Genomic DNA, 10,090 nt, shown 5'->3' with positions numbered 1-10,090 from the left:
CGTTCCTTTTCATTTTACTATTGATGAATCATTCTCTGATGTTTCCAAAAGATCTTGCAGAGCTTGTGCAGCAGCTTTTCCTTTCGCAAAATGGGTGGCGTTATCAGAAAACTGTAACAAGTGGTTGTTACAGTCAAGATCGTTGACACAAATAAGGAATACGAGAGGTCCTGTAACGGACCTCTGTTTATAGCTGAAATAAGAGGAGTCAGATTGCAGAAGTTTTCTGTAACAAGTGGTTGTCACAGTCAAGATCGTTGACACAAATAAGGAATACGAGAGGTCCTGTGACGGACCTCTGTTTATAGCTGAAATAAGAGGAGTCAGATAGCAGAAGTTTTCTCAGTGTAAGATGTTTCCCGTCAACAGCTGCAAGATAGATGTAAAATTGCGGTTTCTTTTCAAACTGGGAGCGCTTTGCTGCGCGATAGCAAGATATGCGCTGAACTGTGGAGGCTCTGCACTGCCGTGCCTCTGCTCTGCTGTGCGCGGTGTGCAGCAGGCCTACTGTATCTCAAACGTATTGATTAGATGATTACAGGTAATAAGAATAAAACGTTTCCTGACAGATAGCTGACATAAATAGTTTCAATGTTTTGCAAATATTTTTAAACCTCGCAGATTTATTGTATATATTACCTTAACTTAAATCCATTTTTAATATTTAAGCCACGTATAATACGCATTTTGTACTGAAAATTTAGATTGCTTTTTGTGCTACAGCGTCGAAAGCCAAATACAAAGGTAAATAAATAAATAAAATTATTTTTCCCTCAAATCAAATCGCTATAAGTTTTGGCTTTTCAATGTTGCCTACCGTGGAAGATCATTGTTTATGTTGTTGTCGTCTGCAAAAGTTGTGCAGTGTACACAATACACGTAATAGTAAGGTCTAAGGTTACAATATCAGGGAGAGTCGGAAGTGATATTACAATATGGCATCATTAACACACAAATTAATTCTTTCGTTTGGATTGTTATCGTTATTACATGCGGCGTACTCTGCTGCACAACGTAAGTAGTAATCTACACTTGCATTGTTTGAAGTTCTTAATTGCTGATATTACTGTGAAAGCGACAGGAATTTTAAATAATGTTTTGATGGGCCATTATTGTTTTATTTTCAGGAGAGTATTTCGTAAATTGTAAAATTTTGACCTTGGTGCTTGTAAATAAAATAATAATACCTTAGATAGTTTCTGGATTTTGACTTGAGTCGTTTCAGATCAGTTCAGTTCGATTTATTAGCAGCGTTGTATCTCATAATATATATTGTTGTAGGATCTGTTGTAGCTGATATTGCGCGAAGCAACTTTATAATTTTATGTTACTGTTACTTGATAAAATAGTTTATGAAGCAATTTTAAAATTATATGTCACTGTTACTTGATAAAATAGTACACGAAGCAATTTTATAACTATATTTTATGTTACCTGATTAAATATTCGTAGGCCTATACACAACATTAAGCGAGACACATCACAGTTGAGATCACACATTAGCAAAGCAAAAGAAGTTTTTCGAGGGTGGCCAAATACAATTATAATTTTAAAAAATGAGTTCTTCAAGTAGCTTAACAAAGAAAATAAGCTGTGTGTGGAATTCCGATCACCATATCGTTGGTAATGCACTAAATTGGATTATTGTTTGATATAGGGTACTTTTTCTTACATGACTCTTGCAGGCCTATGTATTGCACTAGGCCTATGAAAATCTCCCCTATTTCTTGCTTCATAGCTATAGACTTGACTGTTTAATGCTGAGGATTCCTGATGTATCTTCAGAAAACATATACTTTCACAAGTGTACTTAGGTGTTAGACTTCCTCATTTTAAATTCCTTGAAGAAATACTTACTTGATTCTCTAAGTATGATCCTCCAATTTTTTTAATAGCTGTTTTTTGAAGTAGGCAGACTGGTATTCCCTCAAAACACTATGCCATGCTGTGTGCAAGTGCGGAGTAGATACACAACACTGTGTCAGTACTGCATTAATTTTTAAGCGTCCTTGGCCATGACGATACTGACGTATTTTTTGTTTAACTGTTGTGTGTATTTTCCCCACCTTAACAGTTCATCCAGTCATACTCCCTAAAAAAAATACATGTGATGTTTGCTCTGTCGTAAACTTGTCTGCATTTGCACTCTGTTAAATATAGCTATGCGATTCAGCCATGGAAGTAAAATCTGACTATTAGCTATGAAGTTTGCTAACAGTGTCACTAGCCTTTATGTAAACTGTGCAAAGGATTTCCTGCACACTCCAGATGACTTAGCGTATTTTTTATTGGAAAGCTCTAACTCGTTACTAGTTTGACCACAGTTAATCACTGTGTAACACCATCTGTAAAATGAAGGTAAAAGTAATGTGGCTGCTGTATGGTCATGAGTGTGTCACCATCCCTAAAAGAGTCTACATCTACTTACATACTCAGCAAATTGCTGTGAAGTGCATGACAGAGTGTACTTAGGTTTTCCTCCTTTCACATAAGGAGCATGGGAGGAATATCTGCTTAAATGCCACTTTGTGGATGTAATTAGTCTAATCTTGTCTTCACAGTCCCTATATAAGCAATGCATAGGGAGCTGAAGTACATTCTAAAGTTGTTCACTTAATACTTGTTCTTGAAACTTTATATGCAGGCTTTTGTGGAATATCAAGTTTCAGCATTTCAGTGATCCTCTCTCGTAAGCTAGAGAAAACTGTGACCACTTGTGCTGCCCTTTGAATACATTCCCTATCCCTTGTTAGGTGTATTTGATGAGAGTCCCACACTCCTGAGCAATATCGTAAGACCAGATGCATTAATGTATTGCAGTCTTCTTAGTAAAGTGCATTTTCCTAGAACCCTCTCAATGAAGTGAATCGTGCCATCTGCTTTATCTATGACTGAGCTAATGAGATCATTGCATTTCATATCCCTGCAAGTTCTTACAATCAGGTATTAAGATCAGAAATTAATGCCAGTTGTGATTCCTCGGCATTGTAGTCGCTGGATTCAAATTTTCTATGTTTTATGAAACATACAGTTTACACTTCCCAATGTTTAAAGCAAGTTATCAGTCTTTGTCCCATTTGAAATTGTTCAAGATATACTTGGATATTTATGCAGCTTTTCATAGATAGCACTTTGTCATGGAAAATTAATATACAACACAGTTAGAAGGGTCCCAAAACACTTTAGGCACACCAGAAATTACTTATACTTCTGTTGATGTCTACACATGCAAGGTTACATGGTTTGTGCTCCCTCCCAAGACATCCTTAAACCCGTCATAGATTTTGCTTGATACCCTATATGATGGTACTCTTGGTCCTATAAGATTGTACTTTTGGTAATAGCTTTTGGAGTAGTACTGAATGAAGTGCTTTTTGGAACTAAAGAAATACTGCGTCTCGCTTCTTGCCTTGATACATGGCTTTCAGAATGTCCTGTGAGGAATTTGGCTTTCATATGATTCAGGTTTTCAGAATTCTTGTTGGCTGGCACGAAGAGTGTCATTCTGTTCAAAACACCTAATTATGTTTGAGCTCAGATTATGTTCCAAGAACCTATACACATTGCTTTATGGTTCACTTTTGCTACCATTTTTGTAGGCACAGTTTTCTTTTTCCAACCTCTAGGCATAGTTTTCTGTCTGAGTGATCTCCAATATAGTATGATTAAAATAAGAATAACGCTGCCTCAATTTATGTGTAGAATCTGATGAAGATTCCTTTGCTCCCTGGAGCCTTGTTTAATTTTAGCAATTCAAACTGTTTCTCAACACTACTGGCACTAAAATCTATGTTACATATTTACCTATTTTTGCACTTGTTTTAGTATTTAACTTGGGCACTACTTCTTCATCTTCTGTTATAAAGGTGGTGTAATCCATCTCACTTCTGGCAAAGGGTTTACCTTCATAGTCTCAGATGTTATTGAATTTAGCATATGTTAAAATTTAGGAGCAAGTAAGAAAGACCTTTTTTTTATTTTCTTAAAAAAAAAAAAAATCTTGCACCTAGATGCAGGTCTACAAAGATGACACTGCGAACACCATTTTGAAGATCAGAGTTTTGTAAAAAAATTTAAAATGCTGTATCTCTGTAACAGTTCTAGATATTTTGTTGGAGGTTTTTTTTTCTTTGAAGGATAACTGCTTTATAATTACAATGGTATCCTCCGTTTGGACATATCTGTCAAAGTTCTTTTACCGTCACCTTTCGATTTTTTTTTTTTTTTTTAATAATTTACAGAAATTTTTTTTCCAATAATATCAATGATCCAGAAAAATTAGATTTATTTATGTTGATTAGGAGCATGTAGTACTATATTCTCTGTGAAAGAGAGCTTCCACTTTTAAGTTGGACAGGTTTTATTTTAAAAAATCCCTTTTCTTTAACTTTCAAGGCTGATGAATGTCTTCACTGAAGTTGTTTCTTACTAATTTCTTTGTTACAATGTTTATTTCTATTGTCTTTGTTGCATTATTTCTTATTGCTTTCTTCATTACAGTTATTTCTTTTCATTTTCAAGGGTGCAGATATTTCTTACACTTTGTTGTAGTTTCTTTGTTGTGGTTGTTCTTTTCAGGTTTCTGTATTTTAGTTGCTCAGTGCTAATTTATTTACTGAAGAGGCTTTAAAGGAATCGGAGACCATCCAGTGAGTTCTGTGTTTTTGTGAGGAATTTGCCAGTTAACACAGTTGCAGTGTGTGTTGTGAAAAGGACTGTTTGAAATGTCATCTAGCTTGGGCCACAGGAGAGTGCATCTCCATAAAAGAGTGATATATAAGACAAACAAAAAAAAAAACAGACTTTGTTCAGGTTGGGTATAAATGTTCTCATATGAGGACTCAGTTTCAAAGTGAAGATGTTTCCAGTGATGGCTTTTTGTGTTCTAAATGTTTTGACAGAATAACAACAATGATGGTATCTGAACAAGGTGAAGCCTCCCATGGTGCAGATGATGCAGATTTTGCATCAATAGAGGAAGAATTAAATACCCTGAATCAGTCAATTACGTAGGTAGGTATTATCCCTGTTAAGAAACTGTGGTGAGTGAAGTCAAGTCATAAGCTCTATGCATCAAGAAAGTGCAGAGAAATTACTAAAGCTATGGATGAATACACTACAGCAAAACTGACCACACTCTTCAAAGCATAAATTCTATCTTCAGAAGAAAATGAACCAAAGCACTCGTGCACTTTTTGCAAGGAATTTTTCACAAATATCACTTCAGCTGTTGAATATTCTACATCCTACAGTGAAAAGGTGCAAGTTTTAACTATTATTCCAGAGACATTTTGAAAGAAAACAATTTTGAACCACATTCAATCAGTATCAAAGTACATGGTAGACAAATCAAGAAATGTGAGAACTGTAGGAGGAGTCTTTGGAAGACCAAATCCCTATTATGGTCATCCTGTAGAAGTAGCTCTAGTTCAAATAGTAGTCATTTTATCTGGAAGATAAGTGGGACTGTTCTCGCCAGAGTGCCAACAAAAAAAAAGACACTATAACTGTAACAGTCGAAGGTCAAAAAATTGTGAAAGTGATGAGGTACATGACTCGCAGTATAAAGAAACTTTTGCAATTTATAAGAGCAACTATGCAACTTCACATATTGGAAGATCAAAATTTTATGCACTACGAGCTAAGTGGGTAGTTCCACATCCACCTAGAGATGTCTGTTTAAGTGTGTATTGCATGAATTCTGAACTTTGTGGGGTAATTTTGAAGAAATCACTGCACGTGACATATGACATCTTGGTCAGGCATGTGAAGTCATTAGTAGTTTGTGTAGTTTGTGGCGTAAAGAGAGAGATGAGTGTTTCTAGAATGTGGTGACTGCCTTGGAAAGGGAGGACTATCTTTACAGACACTTGGCCTGGAAGATGTAGCAGATAACTCTGCAGGAATAAACTAATTAAGGAAACTGTTGCCTTTCACAGTTTCATTGGTGAACTTGGTAAATTGTCAGTGAAATCAGTAATGCACCACCATCTGAAGAATCTGCAATGAGAGTCGTGAAATCTTATACAGCCACTTCCCTCATCCTTTTGTCCAAAGAGGAAATCGAAGAATTCCTTGAGCAGAAAAAAAGAATAGTCCAAATGAACTACTGTGAAAGGAATTCAGAAGACACATTTTTGGACTCAAAGTGATGGGCGAACTCCTTTTGCACACACTTTAAAGAGCAAGAAAGAAGAAATTTCATTTGTTTGGCCAACACCTCAGAAACAGCAGGATAATATTCAGATTCGCAACCTGAGATGGGGGATGTTTTTGGTGTTTGTGTGATTGGTGGATTGCAGAGATTATAGACACCAGCTATGAGTTAAACAAAATTGTAGTCAACTTTATGCTACCACATGGACCAGCTGCTGGATATAGATTTCCAGCTGGAAAGCAACAACGCCATATGTCCTCACTTCCTGTTCACGATGTTTTGAAGATTGTAAGTGCTCCAGTTCCTATTGGATCAGCAGGAAGCATCACTCTATATCAGAAGAAGATACTGAAGCAGTGGAACACAATTTTAGTTCATTGACTGGCTAATTTCAGTACAGAACATGAGTCTCGTACTCATCTTTCAAAACTAAAATTATGTTAAATAAGGGTAGGTTTTGATTTTTATGAGCCTGTTATTTGATAATGTGGTAATAAAACAAGTTTTATTTCTGGAAAAAATTTCAATTGTTTATAAAACCTGTTCAACCTAAAAAAAAAAGTTTTTTTTCCCAAAAATTATAAAAAAGTTTGGAACGATATAGTAAAAGAACTTTGACAGATAAGTCCAAATGGAGGATTTCTTTGTAATCACAAAGCAAATAAAAAAAAATATTTAGAACTGTTCCAGAAATTAAGATTTTTAAGATGTTTTCCAAAATTCATATCTTTTAAATGGTATGCGCAGTGTCATCTTTGGAGGGCTGTATTTCAGAGCAGAAATTTTTTTGGAAAAAACAAAAAATAAGTGTTCTTTACTTAGACTCTCATTATAACATATGCTGAATTCGATAATATCCAAAACTATGGAGGTAAGATCTTTTCCTAGCCTGCCTGAATTGATATGGACTATGCCAGGAACAAAAACTAAGTTGAACTATTGTGTTTTTTCATTAGTTAAGTCAGTTTTGGTTCCTGTGTCATCCATATGCGCCTATATGTTAATTTTGGTGCCATTGACAGTCTTTACATACGCCCAGAATTGCTTTGTGTTTTGTGAAAGATCTTTTATCTCTTAACAGTGACTTGGCATTTCATTCAGCTTGCCCCTAGCTACAGCTATATGTTTTGTTTTACATTTATTAAGGGGTAGTCATTGTTTCCTTAGAAGTTTCTTTACCATGACTGTATACCATGGGGAGTTCCGTTAGTCACTGACTAATCGGTACATATCTGTCCACTGCTTCATCAACTACCCTTGTAAACTTAAGCCACCATTCGTTTAAATTGTCCTGGCATAAGATAAATGTTTCAAGTTATCTTTGAGATGTGATAAGACTACCTCTTTATGTAGGTTATTGAACGCGTAAATCTTTACATTGGTTGTAAGTGCCTTTGGTACTTCAGGAATCACTGTTATTGCAACTGTGTTATGATCAGTGGTAGCAGTTTCAACAAGGACATCATCAAAGAGATTACATATTTTTGTTGCCAAATATCTAACATAATTCCATTATGAGCCAGCTTCCAAACTATATATTCCAGGTAGCTTTCAGAGGATGTTGTCATACCCACCAATTACAAAACTGTAATTTGTTGGATGATTAAAGTGTTCTCCATTGATGTCAGTATGATTTGGGGACATATAAATTAGTGAGTTGCAAGTTTCTCAAAAGTTTTTGATTACATCTGGGGTGAGTCCAGTGGTCAGTAAGACCCAATTATGTATAAGTTTATATCCATCCTTGATAATGAGTCTTAGTTAATTAGCGTCACATGCTGCTTCAGTTTTGCATCTTCATGGATCTGAGTTTTTTTCCAATTGCAAAAAATACATCACCTCAATTTACAGTTAGCCTATTTTTTTGAGATAGACTTAGGCTTACCATAAAAATCTCACAGCTGTCAAATTCAAGTTTTAGGTTAATTTCTGTATCTAGTACTGCATGACTTCGATTGTTTTTTAGAATTGCTTCACATTCTGGGCCTGTGGGGGGGAGTTTATCTGGTCTTACACTAATGTTTTGGAGTCTCCTACAGCTAAATTGTATGGAGAGACACATAAGTAAAAAAGAAAAGTTCTGCACTCTACACAGTCAGCCACTCAGGTAGCAGCCGCTGACTTGTAGTGCAGCCCTGACACATTTAGGGAACCATAAGATTCTCAATTCCCAGCTCGTCACACCCTAGCTGGTCACAAAAATATCCAAGTCTCAGGTTCAAGCTCTATAGGGCCAGTGTTCCATTTTGCGAGTGTCATAAAAACTGTGAGCAAGGCAGGTCCTCTTGACCACCTCTGACTGTCACTATAATGTACCGAGCATGACCCAAAGACATTAGGGGTGATAGACATCACACACATAACATAATACAGTTGATAATTGAAAGAAGCAACAAGCTAGTTATTAACATTACAGTTTCATGTTACAGTTCACCCATTTAGGATCAAAGAAACATAACTACAAAAACAGTGTTTTGAGATAATTCGATTTGAAAGTTTTGTCTGAAAAACTGAGTATTTACTAATAGCTTTTCACAAACCTTTCTATGGTAAATAAGAAGTATACTTCATTGACTGTTGTTTTCTACTAGGTGTTACATATTTTAGTCACTCGATTGACACTAATGAAATATTTAATGAAATTATGCATGCAGTTACATTTGTCCGATCCTTAACTTATAAATGGCTGGTGCTGTATAACATATAAATGCCAAACAAATAATATACAGCTTTTAGCGATAATATCATATTAAAGATTACTGCAGTTGTGTTATTAATATATTTATAAATACAATTCATGCGGAACGAGTTATGGGAATGTGTGTTAGTGCTTTCAATGAGAACTATAAGCAACAGAACTGTTTTCCAGGATGTTTATGAACAGTTTATGATGGAGAATACATAAAAGCCATTATTATTTTCACTTTGCATTATTTTTCTGCAGTATCATTGAACTAGAATGAATAATTTGGATTCCGTAGAAATGTTGGAACACATGTGGCAATACTGACCCTACAACTTATCTTAGAATATAGATTAAGGAAAGGCAAACCTACGTTCCTAGCATTTGTAGACTTAGAGAAAGCTTTTGACAAAGTTGACTGGAATACTCGCTTTCAAATTCTGAAGGTGGCAGGGGTAAAATACAGGGAGTGAAAAGCTATTTACAATTTATATAGAAAACAGATGGCAGTTATAAGAGTCGAGGGGCATGAAAGAGAAGCAGTGGTTGGGAAGGGAGTGAGACAGGGTTGTAGCCTCTCCCTGATGTTATTCAATCTGTATATTGAGCAAGCAGTAAAGGAAACAAAAGAAAAATTCGGAGTAGGTATTAAAATCCATGGAGAAGAAATAAAAACTTTGAGGTTCGCCGATGACATTGTAATTCTGTCAGAGACAGCAAAGGACATGGAAGAGCAGTTGAATGGAATGGATGGTGTCTTGAAAGAAGGATATAAGATGAACATCAACAAAAGCAAAACGAGGATAATGGAATGTAGTCGAATTAAGTCCAGTGATGCTGAGGGAATTAGATTAGGAAATGAGACACTAAAAGTAGTAGATGAGTTTTGCTATTTGGGGAGAAAAAAAAAACTGATGATGGTCGAAGTAGAGAAGATATAAAATGTAGACTGGCAATGTCAAGAAAAGCGTTTCTGAAGAAGATAAATTTGTTAACATCGAGTATAGATTTAAGTGTCAGGATGTCGTTTATGAAAGTATTTGTGTGGAGTGTGGCCATGTATGGAAGTGAAACATGAACGATAAATAGTTTGGACAAGAAGAGAATAGAAGCTTACGAAATGTGGTGCTACAGAAGAATGATGAAGATTAGATGGGTAGATCACATAACTAATGAAGAAGTATTGAACAGAATTGGGGAGAAGAGGAGTTTGTGGCACAACTTGACTAGAAGACAGAATCGGTTGGTTG

At 35.7% G+C, this 10,090-nt stretch overlaps 1 protein-coding gene across 1 annotated transcript in view; it reads left to right on the top strand.

Moving 5' to 3' along the window:
- The first annotated feature begins 824 nt into the window (after positions 1 to 824).
- The window catches only part of LOC126161456 (ER membrane protein complex subunit 5), a 75,593-nt gene continuing 66,327 nt past the window's right edge, over positions 825 to 10,090 (top strand). The window contains exon 1 of the mRNA XM_049917276.1: positions 825 to 1,014. Within this exon, the coding sequence (XP_049773233.1) occupies positions 936 to 1,014 (79 nt within the window). The 5' untranslated portion in view covers positions 825 to 935. The remainder of the gene's footprint in view (positions 1,015 to 10,090) is intronic.

Source organism: Schistocerca cancellata, chromosome 2 (genome assembly GCF_023864275.1).
Source record: "Schistocerca cancellata isolate TAMUIC-IGC-003103 chromosome 2, iqSchCanc2.1, whole genome shotgun sequence".
Lineage (NCBI taxonomy): Eukaryota > Metazoa > Arthropoda > Insecta > Orthoptera > Acrididae > Schistocerca > Schistocerca cancellata.
The sequence above is the reverse complement of the archived record's forward strand: the minus strand, read 5'-3'. Positions and strand labels throughout refer to the sequence as shown.